We start from the raw sequence: 14,412 nt of genomic DNA on the forward strand, positions 1-14,412 counted from the left end.
ATGACACCCTCAGCAGGGCCTAAAGAACTTTGCCAGCAGCCTGGCCAACCTAAAGCCGTGCCTCCGCTGCCCCCTAGTGACCAGGCTCGGTGCAGCTGCCCAGAGGCGAAGGGGGGGATGAGCTGACTGGAAGAGCGTGAAGTACACGCACTTGAGGGAAGGGCTGAAAATGGCCTTCAGTTTCTCTGCCCTGCAGCAGGCTCCAGGCTTCTCTGACAGGGATGCTCCCCAGATACAAGGAGCTATTCAGAAGCCATTCTTCCTTAGACATCTCTGGTCCCAAAGAGCTAAAAGCAAGACCAAGGGTGCTGGGCAGAGCAGCCAAGCCACCCCTTCGCCACCTCTTCTGAAGACACTAGGTCGCTCTGGCCCACTGACAGCAGGGTTGACTGCCCCTGCCCTCCCCTTCCCCGAGGAGAGGGTGGATGAAGAAACAAGGGAAGCTGCCCAAATAAGTGCTTTACTCAGCCATGGCCCCGGGGAAAGGCTGGCTCTCCATATCCTTCTGGCTTCCAGTTCCCACCTCCACCTTGACTCTGATGGGCTCCAGTCTCCCCTTCCAGTGCAGTCAGGGTCAGTGTATGGTTCGGAGTTGGAAGGAGTGTTCTTGACCACTACTAGCCAGGGGAGGCCATGGCAGGCTCAGGAGGGCCTGTCGCAGACTGAAGATACTGTGCTTGTATTTCCCAGGCAGCTGTCTGGCCTTGGGAGTGGGCAGTTCCAGCTCCTCCGCTCGCTCAGGGCAGCTGTCACAGGCTCTCCCTCCCTGGCTCTATAGGGTCTCTCTTCCACATAGCTCGTCTGCTCCAGAAGCCACTTCCTCTCTGGCTCACTCACTGCCAGCCTGAGCGTCACCTCCTGGAAGACATTGCTCATGGCCACCTGTAAAAGCCAGAGAGCAGACCTACTGAGTGCTACCCCAACAACAACAGCTCTGCTTTCCTAGGCCTCCCCAGCGATGATGCCCTTACCTGCTTGAAATGAAGTTTCTGGAACATCCGGATGCTAGGTTCATTTTCTTGCCCGATTTTGGCCTCAAACTTGGTTAGACCTAGCTTCGTCACTCCTCCAGTTACAAGAGAGAGGCCAACAGTAAAAGCTCCACTCTTGGCCTCTGGTCTCAGCCTGCAGTTGAGGGCCTGTCATCTGCTGCCTCCCCGCCTCTACCCATGTGGTCAGTTCTGTTTGTCTTACCATAGGACATGATCAGGAGGGAAGCTTCGGTGCCAAGTCCCTGGCGTCTGCAGCTGGGCTCTAGGAGAAAGAACATACTGTGGCCGGTACCAGACACCAGGCTCCAGTGTGTATACCTGACAGGTACTGGCTCTCTGATTTACCAAAACTCCACTTTTAGCATTCTGCCTGGAGAAAAGGCAGGCTCACAGGAGTGGCAGGACACATGAGGCTCCAGTGATCTCAGCCCTGTTCCCTTCAGGAGACTCCTAGCAGGACACATGAGCAGACAGGGCCCCTCCACAGCATAGCAGGCAGCTCCTGAATCCTTGCTTTTTTGAGGATCCCCTCCCAAGCAAGTAACAGGTGGGGCTTTAAGACGACAAACTCAAGGACTAAGGACAGGGAAGATGGGTTTGATGCTCAGAATCCATGTAAAAAAAGCTAGGTGTGGTAGCATGCATTTTGAAGCCTTGTACTGAGGAGGTGCAGGCAGCTAGCCTGGCCCACTTGGCAATTTCCAAGCTGGTCAGAAACCCTTTCTCAACAAAACCAAAGACTTAAAAAGACTGATGGCATGCGAGGAACAAAAGCCAAAATTGTCTTCTGGTGCACACACAAACACACACACATGCATGCACCAAAGGTTAGGGTCACCCCAAGGCATACGGAATAAAATGATGAGCCCAAGGGTGCTGAATGTGGGACAGGGGAACAGTCTGCCACCATGAGAGCTAGCAGACAGCAGCTGACTCCACCAGCCCTGGGCACCCAGTAAGCTCTCTGAGGTTCTGTCTGGGCCAGTTGAGACAAACCTGCTATCATGACCTCGATCTCCCCCAAGGTGGGGTCTTCTAGGTCTGTGAGGAAGAGGTTCACATCTCCTACCATGCAGCTCTCTTCAGGGGGGCGAGGCTGGGCCTGCCACTTCTCTGCATCCAGCACAATGAAGGTGCACTCTGAGGGCAGAGGCAACAGGGTTAGCACCTGCAGGCTTCAAAGGAAAGAGGTGAGGTGGTGTTCCCACCCGAGCCAGACAAGTGCAGAATAGGGCTAGCTTCTCTGAGCCCGGCAGGGAAAAGAGACCCAGACCTGGTAAGAAGTTCAAGTCCACCCTTGATGTGAAGTGGGGAGCAGCCTTCTCCAAGTATCTGTCCTCTGTACTCAGAGGAACAAGGGACCCAAAGGGTGGCCGACCTCTACCAGGCTACAGCACAGGAAGGGAGAGCAGGGCCTAAACAAACAGCTAGAAATCACATTGCATTGTTTTCTCTAAATCCCTTCAAGCCCAGGGTCAAGCTCTGGAAACAGGAGTCAGCCGCGGGGACCACTTTAGGCGGTTTTTAGTCCCAGCTTAGTGATGACCTGGAGGGGCACTGAGGAGTGGGAGAGAGGAAGAGTGGAGGCTGCCTGGGGTGGGGTGGGGGTGGGGGCCTCCTCACTGTCTTCGTCTTCACACCAGCTACACTGCATGTCGTACTCCTGCTGTAGGGTCAGCTGCTCTGAGGCAGTCAGAGTCCGCAGTTCCTCTGACTTCATCCACTCGTGGTACCTGCAGGGGTGGGGAGGGGCAGATGCTTGCCTTAGGTGAGAGGTACTGATTCAACAGCATTGGCTTTCCTGGGTGTGGAGGGACAGGCCTGGATGCTCAGCACCCGGGAGGTGGAGCCAGGAGGATCAGGTGTTCAAGGCCATGCTGAGTTCTAGGAGACCCTTTCTTCAAAGCAAATATGAACAGGAAGAGGGTGGAATGTGTAAGCCCTGTCTGGGGGGAGTTTTGTGCAGGGCTCTCGACACTACAAGTCCAAGCACCTATGAAGCATGAGGTACAAACAACCTGACACTGGGTGTGGCACTAGGTGTGGCAGCAGGCACATGCCTTTAGTCCCAGCACCAGGGAGGAAAAGGCAGGTAGGTGTCTTTCTATGAGTTTGAGGCTAGCCTATCCTACATAGTTCTAGGCCAGCCAGGGCTGCCCAGTGAGACCCCGTCTCTAAATAAATATACATAAATTTAAAAAAAAAATATGGATCTGACATCCGGTCCTTTCTGGTTTTGCCCACACAGTTGCAAAACACACTGTAGGTATTCAGTTAATACGTAACTGATAAAAACAAAAACAAAAAACCACACCACACACACACACACACACACACACACACACACACACAAGAAAAACCACCACAAAAAGTATGAGTTTGTGCTTTCTGAGATGAAGTGGATGTGGGTAGCCAGAAAAGGCAGGTTCTCCCCTCCCTCAAACAGTAGCCCAGAGAGCAGTTCTAGGTGCCCAGCTTTCCACCCGGGCCAGTAAAACCAAAGACTTCTCCAATTCCTGAGGACTTACCCAGTCCAGCCTCAGCAAAGAGGGCTGCAAAGACCTCCCCACGGGAAAACTACTGTCCCCTACACAGCCAGCTTCTCAATCGGCCAGATGTTTGCCAACTAACCTCACAGAGTTCCTGTATCTCACTCTAAACAGTAGGCATCAAAATAACGAAATTCAACCTCTGGGACAAACACACACGTTAACTCTCTAGACGATACCAGGGAATGCCTGCCGTCAGTAATTCAGAACAGGGGGAAGAAGGTGTGTCTTTGTTCTCTGCTACACACACGTCTAGATGATGTAATCCCTGATGGAAAAGCCAAAAAGAGCGGGGCAGTGGTGGTGCATGTCTTTAATCCCAGCGCTTGGGAGGCAGAGACAGGTGGATTTCTGAGTTCGAGGCCAGCCTGGTCTACAGAGTGAGTTCCAGGACAGCCAGAGCTACACAGAGAAACCCTGTCTTGGGGAAAGAAGAAGAAGAAAAAAAAAAGCCAAAAAGAAAGCTGAGAGATGGATGAAAAGGAAAATGGAAAATGAGCCCTCCACTTCAGTTTTATTCTTCCTGCATGTAATCCCCCCAACCCCCTCACCCCTACTTGGAAACACAGTCTCATTAAGTACTCCTAGCTGGCCTGGAACTTATTATATAGACCAGGCTGGCCTCAATCTCACTGAGAGATGCACCTGCCTCTGCCTCCCAAGTGTTGTGCCATAATCAAAGGTGTTTAGTAACACAAATAAGTTAGTTAAACAAAACAGGCTCCTAGATTAAGACACCCTGTTTCCAACAGCCCTCCACGCTACAACCAGTGAGGTGACCAGCTAGTTACCTAGGCACATGCTCGGCGGTGTAGGGCACCAGGACCACCTTCTTGCCCAGCAGCATGGTGTTCTGATTCAGCTTCATTGTAGCTGCCTACTGGTGGGGAGAGTTAAAAACTTCAGAGCCCCCAAAGTGTCTTTCCACGCAGAGTGGGAACTGGAACTCTTCCTGGAGCGGTGGGGCTGTGTTGACAGGAGAGCGCCTTGCCTTTCCCTCACGACTACTTGATAGAACAGGGATTCTAAAACTCTTGTAAGAGAAAGAACCAAAGTGGTCAACACAACTCGGCTCTCCCTCGGGGGGAGGCGGGGGGACAAGTTCTGGCTCGGTTTCCATCCCATTCCTACACAACGAGCCCCAGTCCAGCCCAAGATGACTTGTTAACCCTTTTTTAACCTGTTTCCAAACCTAGCCTCCAGCGTCCACGTCACCCGGCTCTGGCCCTTCCGTTTTCCTGTCCCCAAGCCCCACTCAAAGTTCTCAGGCCTCAGCCCTTTGCGTGGCACCACAGTGGTTCCTCGCCCGTCTAAGCGCCGTAGTTTGCAAACTGCAAAGCTCGCAACCACCCCCAGCCGAGGAAGGCGTCCCCAACGACAGGCGTCAGCGTCTGTCCCAGAGAAGCAAGCTTTCCGCATGCGCACGGGTGCTCACTGCCCGCTTCCGCCACGCAGACGGCGGCCGCAGAGCCCCAATCCCGGCCCCGCCCCCGAGAGGCGTCCAATCAGCGCCCTGCGCCCCTCCCCGCGCGCCCGCCTGGAAGGTGGTCTGGGAAGCGTGCGCATGCGTGTAGCGGGCGCTGGTGCGGGGGCCGCTGGTGCCGGGTGGCAGCAGCGGAGCTGGAGGCGGTGGCCACAGTGCCCGGGAGCTAGCTGTGCTGCAGGTCTGGGACGGGCAGGAGGGTAGGATAGGGTGGAGATGAATGTGAATTTTGGAGTCTCACCAGGAGGGGACGGAAAGGGAAGGAGAGGCTCAGGGACGGGCTCTTGGGAAAAGAGGGAGGGAGGCTTAAGGGTGGGAAACCCTAAGGCAGAGGAAAAGGCAGGGGTGTGGGTGCGCGAGACCCCATTTAAAAGATGAGGCTTTGGGACAAGGAGTTAGTACGGAGGGGCGACCTTGGAAAAGCCGGCTCCCTGCTGTGGGCGGAGAAGCAGGCTTCTGTGTGGGCTGTCCTGTGTAGTAGTGAGCTCATAAAGACTGAGTGAAAGGAGGCTGTGATGGTTAGTGAGGCGTAGGGGCCCAGAAAGCCTCCTCGGTCACTTGGATTGTGAGCAGCATCCAGGCACAGAGAAGTGCCTTGCCTAGCAAGAGTCAAGTTAGAAGGCTGCGTCCCACCAAGGCTGTCTCATGGTGTCTGAGATGAAAGGGCTACAGGTGAAAGGGGCAGGCTGCAAGTCTCCCCCAGTCCCATCTCTGCCATTAGAGAACTAAAGTCTACTCTTTTGTCTTAGGAGCTGCAGCAGCTGCTGGCTCTGCACAGAAGTAACCTCTTGGGCCAGCCCTTCCTCACTCTCTGGAGATGGCAGGTGAAATCACAGAGACCGGGGAGCTCTATTCTCCTTACGTGAGTTTTTCTCCGTAAATGTGTTATGCTCACCACCATGCTCCTGGTTTCTAGAGAAGCCCACTGCTGTCTGTGGACTGTACTAACTATGGCCCTGGTTTAAACAGACCCCAGTGTTTAAAAACACAACAGAAACTCCACATAGCTCCCATCAGAGTTCAGCTGTCTTGGCTCAGACTATATATATATATCAGGCTCATTTCCCATTCGCTTATTTATAATTTTTTAAAGTTTTTATTTTAAATGATGTGTGTGCGTGTGGATCTGTGCATGCTTGTCAAATCCAAAAGAGGATACCAGATGCCCTGGAGTTAGTTGTAGATGGTGGTATGCTGCCCAGTGTAGCTGCTGCGAGTGAACTCCAGTCCTCTGCAGGAGCAGCAGGTGCTCTTAACTGCTGAGCTGTTTCTCCGGGCCAGTTCTCCTTTCAGACGCCTGTCAGAGAACGCCAAGCCAAACATAACTAACTTACTAGTCTCCCATCATATGTATCTCAGGGCTCCCACAGATCGCACGCGGTTCTGCCAGTCAGATGGGTGGTTACCGACAACTGTTGCCATGGAGTTGTGTACCCCTCAGTAGTCAGCAGCCGCTTTCATCCTTCGCTGAGTTCTAAATTGCACAACTCTTGTGGTCTTGGATGTTGAAAGAGGCGGTGAACTGCAGAGTCTCCCAATTGCAGTTTGGTAGATGAGGCAATTACGACAATTAGAGTGATTGATTTCCCTCCATCTCCATTCTGTGGCCCCCTCACTCCCCAACACACTCAGTTTATCTTCTCGGTGCAGTATCCAGTTGGTTGTGGTTATTGCATCACGGGGCCTTCACCGGGTAAATCGTTGGAGGTAATCGTGAGTAACCTGGGTTGACTCCCGTTGGTACAGGCTGTCACCAGAAAAGGCAGCTCTTCTCCATGAGCCTTCTTTTTAGAAGTTTTCTAGTTTCAGCAGCTGCCCTGCTGTTCATAGGCAGCCACAAAGCCCCCCTGTTCACCACTGCAGCTCACCAGGGAAAGTCTCTCCAGTGCTGGCGTGGATGGTGGTCCTGTCTGTGCAATCATGTGATAGTCCTTAGTCTCCCTTGTCAGCAGGAAGATATCTGTACTGTCCCTACACATTGCCACAGTTTCTGCTTTTTCTGACACTAACTACAAACTTGGGAGGCGAGGAAGTGAGTTATTGCTTTGACCGAGTTTTAGAAGGGAAGCATCTGTGACCCCCATTTCTTGTGCCTCCACTATGTAATTATTCACACGGACCACCTTGTGACGCCACAGACGCCTGGGCAGTTAGGCCTGCATGCCTCAGGAGCTCCGCTCCACCCACCTCCCCCTTTTCTCCTTCCCATTTTGTGTGTGCTTTATTTTATCCGGGGTCTTTGCAGTTTGCCATAAACAAGTGCTGTAGTTTTGGTTTTATCTTAATCACGAAGGAAGAGAGATATGGGGGAAAGATGGGTGCTGGTGGCGACAGGGTTAGGTCAGGTGGTGGTCAGGGTTCTGAGGAAAGTGGCCATCTTCTAATGGTTTTTTGTTTTAAAGATTTAATTTTTATGTGTATAAATGTTTGGGATGCATAAATGTGTGTGTGTATATATAAATATGCATATGTATATATGTATACATATGTACTCATATACGTAGGTGTATACATGTGTGTCTATATGTACATATGTACATATATACATATACATGTATATATCATATGCATGCGGTGCCCTCAGAGGCCAGAAGAGGGCATCAAATCCCCTAGAACTGGAGCTATATCTGGTTTTAAGCTGCCATGTGGGTGCTGTAAACTGAACAAGGGTCCTCTGCAAGAACAACAAGTGGTGTTTATCCCTGAACCATCTCTCCAGATCTCAAGGTTCTTTTATTTTTTATTTATTTTTTTTTATTTTAAAGATTTATTTATTTATTTTATGTGAGTACACTGTAGTTCTCCTCAGACACTCCAGAAGAGGGCATCAGATCTCACTATGGATGGTTGTGAGCCACCATGTGGTTGCTGGGATTTGAACTCAGGACCTTCGGAAGAGCAGTCAGTGCTCTTATCCGCTAAGCCATCTCTCCAGCCCCTCAAGGTTCTTTTTAATTAGTTTTTTTGGGAATTTTGTGTGCTTTGAACACATTGACCTCCTCTAGGACCTCCCAGATCCACCCTACCTCCTTACCCACTCAGCTCTGTGTCTTTTTAGAACAAAAGCAAAACAAAAAGCCATCAAGTTCAGTTTATACCCTGGGACAGGTGGCCTCCTACTGGAGCATGGGTCACTTACCAGGGGCTACACACACACACACACACACACACACACACACACTCACTCACTCTCTCTCTCTCTCTCTCTTGCTCTCTTACTCTCTCTCTCTCTCTCTCTCTGCAGCTTTCAATTGTCCATAGTCACTTGGCTTCACACCCTCCTTCCCCCTTTATGCTGGGACTTGGTCTAGCTTGAGCTTGCACAGGTCTTGTGTGTGCCTTTTGTCACAGCCACTGTGAGTTTATGGACGGTTACCTCACTGTGTCTGCCTCCTTGTGGTCATCCAAAGCCTCAGGTCTCATGCTCCTCCTTCTCACTTCCACTGGATCTTCTGAATTACCTTAGGGTTTCTTAATCTACCATCCTAGAAGAATAAGTCTGGAGTGTGTGTGTGTGCGCGCGTGCTAGCATGTGTGGGTTGATTATTGTTTTTAACATGTCTGTGTACCGTGTGCCTGGTGCCCACAGAGACAAGAGGAGGACAGCAGATAGGACTAGAGTTACAGATGGTTGTGAGCTGTCACGTGGGTGCTGGGAAGTGAACCCAGATCCCCTGCAAGAGCAGCAAGTGCTCTTAACCACTGAGCCATCTCGCCAGTGGCACCCTGGCCCCACTGCCTTTCTCCCCTCCCCCTTTCTCCCCTCCCCCTCTTCCCCTCCCCTCCTCCTTCCCTCTCCCTTCTTCCCTGTCTCTTGAGATTTATTGTTTTTTAAAAACTGTGCTGTGTATATCTGTGTGTAGGCAAGAAGAGGGTGTTAGATCCCCTAAAGTGGATTGTAAGTGTTGTGAGCTACCTGACATGGGTGCTGGGGACCAGACTCCAGTCCTCTGCCAGAGTAGTAAGTGCCCTGAACCCGTACCTGGCCCGATCAGCTAGGCCAGCTGGGCAGCAAGCCCCAAGGGCCCCCTGCACCCACCTCCTTAGTATTGGGATAACAAGTGCATGCTCCCATCCCCAGGCTTGGTTGAGTGTTATTTTGAGACAGTGGCTAGCCTGGAACTCACTAATTTAGACCAGGCTGGCCTCACATTCATAGAGATCCACTTGCCTTCTCCTCCTGAGTGCTGGGATTAAAGTAATGTACCACCACTCCACACCCCAGGTTTTTATGAGGTGCTCAAGAGTAAACTCAAAACCTCGGGTTTGCATGGCAAGCACTTCATTGACTGAGCCGTCATCTCCACAGCCCCACAGCCTTAAATCCTGGTTGGGGCTCAGACACAATTGCTGCCTTCTGACTCCTTTGGCTGCCATCAGGGTGGACACTTCCGAGAGATGGTGCATGGGTGTCCTGGGTATCCTCTGGTGGAGGGGATGCAGGCAGATAGAATACTACTAAGCTCTGTAGGGTACGGAGCTGGAGCTGCTGGCCTGTGCCTTTCCTAGTTCAGCACGCAAAGGAGCCGGTTGAGCTGGCACACAGGTTGATCTTCAGAGAGCACAGCAGGGCCCCATTCCTCCACTTCCCTGCCACCCTTCCACGAAGACTGCCCCTCCCCCACTGTCATGTGACCTCCATTTCCCTTTCCTGGGCTCCTCCTGACCTGCCTTGTGGCCGACTTGACAGTGGCTTCCTTTTGTCTGCTCCTCATGACCAAGGCTCACTGAGTAACTTTCCCAAAAAGAGGATTTAGGATGCGCTCAGACTGCCAGGGCCCACAGATGGCAGAGGAACCCTGCCTGGCACTGCTGAGCTCCCAATGGGCACACAGTGTTTACTCTGGACCTAAAAATAGCAGCAGAACAGGACAAACAACTTCTAGAAGTCTGTTTCCTAGCTTACTTTTTTTTAAATAAAAAATTGTTAGGTGTTTTCCCTGAATGTATATATGTGCATAATATGATTGCCGTTCCTACAGAAACCAGAAAAGGTTGTCAGATCCCCTGGAACTGACTCTGTTGGTGGTTGTGAGCCATCATGTGGTGTTGGGAATGGAACCCAGGTCCTCTGGATGAACAGCCAGTGCTCTTAACCACGGAGCCATCTCCCCAGCCCAACAAATATTTGTTTTCAAGACAGGATTTCTCTATGTAACCCTGGTTGTCCTGGGACTCATTCAGTAGACCAGACTGGCCTTGAACTCAGATCTCCTGAATGCTGTGCCTGGCTTCTACAAATGCTTCTTATACTTCTTAATTCTCCCATAAAGTTTTTGCCTAGTCTTAACTTTTTTAAAAGTAATTTTATTTTTATTTCATGTGTGTTAGAGTTTTACCTGCATGTATGTCTGTGAGAAGGGTGTCGGATTCCCCTGGAACCGGAGTTAAAGACCGTTGTGAGCCACCATGTGGGTGCTGGGAATTGAACGTGGATCCTCTGGAAGATCAGCTCATGCTCTTAACCACTGAGCCGTCTCTCCAGCCCTTTGCCTTGCTTCCACCATGAGAAGCCTCTCAGAAGCCTATTGTCATAAAGTTCCTACCCCTGCTTAGTGTTTCTCTTAAAAGTGTTAGGCAGAGAATAAAGCTGCTTAGAATCTAGAAGATGTCAGGGGGTCAGCTGGGATCTGTTTTCCTTTCCTCTGGGGAGCCCACCAGAGATGGTCACTCAAACACAGTGTGTAGTCAATTGAAAGTTTTTATACCATCTGGCTGGACCATCTGGCTCAACACCCCAGCGTTGGGGGCGGGTGACAACATGACACAGAACAGGGACCTAGGTATGCCCCAAGTGTCCAGGTCGTGGGATTTTAAAGGACAGACACCTTGTCCAGACAGCTTGCTCCACAGCTGGGGGTGGGGGTGGGGGCTTCGCAGAGTAAGCAGTTTGAAGAAGGCAGTTTTAACAGACTCGGAGGCGCTGAGATAAGCCGTTATCTGGAGGAGGTTCCGCACAGATAGGCTTAGATAACTTCTGCCACCCTGACCTTTGGTTGGTTCCTAGAATAGAATTACGTGGTTTTCCCTGGAATTCTCTATCAAGAAGATCAGATTCCTGTTAAGCCTGAAGCTAGCTCAGCAAGCGTGCAAGGTGGAGGAGGAACCTCAGTACAGTCTTGGCCTGTCTGTCACCCCTGCTTCAGACCCTCCAAACTGTGGCATCCCCATCATTCCCACAGGGCCCGTGTCCTCTGTGTCCTCTGTGTCCTGGCTCGGTTCACCCACCGCAGCCGCTCTATGGCTGCTAGAAAGCCCTTACGCACACCTGTAAGAATGTGACATCAGAATCCAGCTGTTGCTCAGACCACAGCTCCCGCAGGGGTCCTCCCCTCACACAGATCTGGATATTGTGAACCCCTAGCTAATAGACTTCAAAGTGCCAGGGTCTTGTCACCTGAGGTCAAGCAGGTGGCCACACACTTCCTTTTCCCTCCAACATGGCAGGTAGAGAGCCTGGCTTCAGACTACACTGTGAAACTGTCCCCATCCTAAAAGCTGTAAGACACGCCCCATCTCATGCCATGGGCCACCAGACTCTTCTTCAGGGCCCTCACCATGCTGTCATTTATTGCATTGATAACTCTTCATAAAGTCCTTACCCCCAACCATCTATCCCAGTGTCCCCTGGAACCCCACGTTCAAGGCCCTGTGTCCCCCTATTACTCCCACTATAAGCCTTTGCAGCTGGAAGTCTCTCCCCTTAAACTCATTTCCTCGTGAAGGGGGAGGCAGACAGAGCAGATATGCAGTACAGCCCATGTGTGGAGGTCAGAAGACAGCTCTGGGTTCTTCCTCTGTTACACAGGCTCAAGGGGATCAACCAGAAAAGGCCAGGCTTTTCCATAAGCACTTCTATCTACTGAACCATCTCAACCGCCCCTCCTCCTCCTCCTCTTCCTCCTCCTCTTCTTCCTTCTCCTAACAGTATCTCATTGTGAATCCTAGGTTAGCCAGATCCATGTTCCTCTCTCCTTTGACTCCCAAATGCTGGCATTGCTAGAGTAGGCTATCCAGGCCTGCTGAGCTCCATTTACTGAAAACACTTTGCATTATCTCTTGCAACAAAGCCACAATTCTCTTCCTTCCTCTTCTCTCTCAATGTAATCTATGTCTCTGTTCTCCTGGTATCATTGTCCACAGCTTTTATCAGGTGAAGGGGTGTGTCTGTCTAGTCCCAATGAATCCACATCTCCAAGCACTGGGCAGGCCAGAGACTCAGTAATGGCTGGATGAGGAGTGGGCTGAGCTGAGCTCAGCTAACTTACTCTAGCCAGGTATACACTGGCTTCAAAATGCCAGTGCTGAAATTGACCCCAGCCAGCTCTCTGGCCCTATTGGTTTTGCTGTTGTTTTAAGTCCTGAACTTACTAGTCAACTGTGGTAATGCACAACTGTAATCCTAAGACTTGGAAGGCCGAGACTGAAAGATTGCCGTGAGCTTAAGGTCAGCCTGGGCTACTTAATTCTAGGCTAGACAGGACCACATAATAAGGCTTTGTCACAAACAAAACAAAAAAACCCACAATCCTGAAGTTGGTATGGGGTGAAGGACATAGGTATGTGGATGTCACTCCTCAGTGGACGGCGACCAGAGCTGGTACAGAAGAGAGAACCAAGAGATGGGCCACCTCTGAGTCGTTCTCTGAGGTCAGTAGCCTTGTTCAGCCTTGTGCCCGTGGTACTCTGTCTTCAGGGAGCCCCAGACTGCAACTGCTAAGAATGGAGACCAAGAGGCTGTCGTCCTCCGGGTGTCCATGCAACTGCATGGCTTCCCAGCCCCTGGCTACAGGTGCCATCCATCCCGTCTCGCTGGTGAAGACCTAGGAAGGCTTTCCCAGTTGTGATGTCATCTAGAGCCAGCTTAGGTCAGTTGATCGCCTGGTTGAATGTTGCTCCTGTTGGTTCCAGGTCGGGCTAGTGTACATGTTTAACCTCATCGTGGGCACAGGCGCGCTCACCATGCCCAAGGCCTTCGCCACTGCTGGGTGGCTCGTCAGCCTCATCCTGCTGGTGTTTGTAGGCTTCATGAGGTAAGAGCGCTGTGGGGTTAGGGGGCAGGCGGGCGGGGCGGGGGGGAGACGCCACTTGGGGGCTGGGGACAGAACTGGGAGAAGTCCACCCAGGGAGCCTGAATGTCTCTTAATTAACAGGAGAGCTCTTTAGGGGTAGGAAGGTTGCTGTTGCCATACACGTAGGTAATGGCCCAGAGCAAGGACAGTGGATCCAAAGGTCACCAGGGCCTTTTGCTAACAGAGCAGTGGAGTAGCCCTAAGCACTTGCTTAAGCCAAGACACCACACAAACCCTTGGGGTGTCTCACGAGGCAAGCTAGCCAGTCAGCTACTCCTAACAGACTCTCAGACTCCTTCCTCTGAGATTTGTTTTCTGGGTTTTTTGTTTGTTTGTTTGTTGTTTGTTTTTAAGATTTATTTATAAATTAGGTATATTAGTATACTGTAGCTGTCTTCAGTCACACTAGAGCCATCTCTCCAGCCCATCTGAGTTTTTATCTCTTTAACCACCCGTCCTTGCTCTCTGAGAAGACAACACCTAACCACTGAGAAGGCCAGCTAGTGAATCAATTTACAGTTTAGATTTGCTTAAAATAATTTACTACAGGCACATAGATATCCAGATGTTCCCCATATATGCATATATGTACACATCATATGCATGTACATGTGCATGCACACATGCATACACGTATATAGGGCAGTCAGTTTTTTAAGGACCTGCCTTGTGTCCACCCCACCCACCAGGCCTTCACGAATACTGGATTTGTTGACCAGATATTGGAGGGATTGGCAGCTGGTGCTTCAGAGCATACAGAGCCTCCCCTTGGGGATCCCCCTGTCACTCTGAAGTCCCATCACAGTCGCCCGAGCTATAATTAGAACAAGGCAAGTCCTGCAGGTAGGAACCCATGTTAAAGGAGGTGGCAAGTTGGGGCTGCAGAGATGGCTCAGCAGTTTAGAGCACTTGTTGCTCTTCCCGAGGACCTGGGTTCAGTTTCCAGCCCCCAGGTGGTGGCTCACAACTATCTGTAACTCCAGTTGAGGGGATCAGATGTCCTCACCTCCATGGGCAGTGTACAGTTATGGTACACATACATACATGTAGGCAATGTGTGTGTGTGTGTGTGTGTGTGTGTATACATGTGTGTGTGTGTGTATGTGTGTGTGTATATATGTATATATGTATATACACACACATATGTATATATGTATATATACATAAAGCTTAAAAACAGAAGGAAGCCAGGTGGGGCGGTGCACACCTCTAATCCCAGTGCTGAGGCAGTGGAAGGGCAAACAGAAGTGGAAGGTCATCCTCAGCCACAGAGTGGATGCCACCCCCCCACCCCTGCATGCATATGCACAAAAAAA

General features: G+C 51.1%; 2 protein-coding genes across 7 annotated transcripts in view; one reads left to right on the top strand and one right to left on the bottom strand.

The window, feature by feature from the left end:
• Positions 1–444: 444 nt before the first annotated feature.
• Nat9 (N-acetyltransferase 9 (putative)) lies at positions 445–5,504 on the bottom strand. 5 transcript variants are annotated; one of them, XM_031350829.1, is made up of 7 exons: positions 5,438–5,504; positions 4,333–4,418; positions 2,616–2,725; positions 1,989–2,132; positions 1,195–1,254; positions 972–1,066; positions 445–882 (listed from the first exon to the last, which is right to left on the bottom strand). In XM_031350829.1, the coding sequence occupies exons 2-7, from the start codon at positions 4,407–4,409 to the stop codon at positions 643–645; spliced, it is 726 nt and encodes a 241-aa protein (XP_031206689.1). In that variant the 5' UTR covers positions 4,410–4,418; positions 5,438–5,504; the 3' UTR covers positions 445–642. The 5 variants fall into 5 exon arrangements, with proteins under 5 accessions (XP_031206689.1, XP_031206692.1, XP_031206693.1 ...); XM_031350832.1 differs by having other exon boundaries at positions 4,333–4,421; positions 5,438–5,471; XM_031350833.1 differs by lacking the exon at positions 5,438–5,504 and adding an exon at positions 4,734–5,431 and having other exon boundaries at positions 4,333–4,421.
• The window catches only part of Tmem104 (transmembrane protein 104), a 60,712-nt gene continuing 51,368 nt past the window's right edge, over positions 5,069–14,412 (top strand). The window contains exons 1-3 of one of the 2 annotated variants that reach the window (XM_031350827.1): positions 5,069–5,205; positions 5,774–5,886; positions 12,936–13,057. In XM_031350827.1, coding sequence (XP_031206687.1) covers positions 5,842–5,886; positions 12,936–13,057 — 167 coding nt within the window. In that variant the 5' untranslated portion in view covers positions 5,069–5,205; positions 5,774–5,841. Of the gene's footprint in view, positions 5,206–5,555; positions 5,697–5,773; positions 5,887–12,935; positions 13,058–14,412 lie in introns of those variants that run through there. The other variant, XM_031350828.1, reaches the window with a different exon arrangement.

Source organism: Mastomys coucha, unplaced genomic scaffold (assembly GCF_008632895.1).
Source record: "Mastomys coucha isolate ucsf_1 unplaced genomic scaffold, UCSF_Mcou_1 pScaffold5, whole genome shotgun sequence".
In the NCBI taxonomy this organism is placed as follows: domain Eukaryota; kingdom Metazoa; phylum Chordata; class Mammalia; order Rodentia; family Muridae; genus Mastomys; species Mastomys coucha.

What these genes read in the sequence shown, in the direction of transcription:
- Nat9 (XM_031350829.1), bottom strand. Translation starts at nt 4,409, where the DNA reads ATGAAGCTGAATCAGAACACCATGCTGCTGGGCAAGAAGGTGGTCCTG. An exon ending in ACCGCCGAGCATGTGCCTAG is followed by an intron (nt 2,726 to 4,332) that starts GTAACTAGCTGG and finishes CCACCCCTGCAG; the next exon opens with GTACCACGAGTGGATGAAGT. An exon ending in CCTCCTGATCATGTCCTATG is followed by an intron (nt 1,067 to 1,194) that starts GTAAGACAAACA and finishes TTGTAACTGGAG; the next exon opens with GAGTGACGAAGCTAGGTCTA.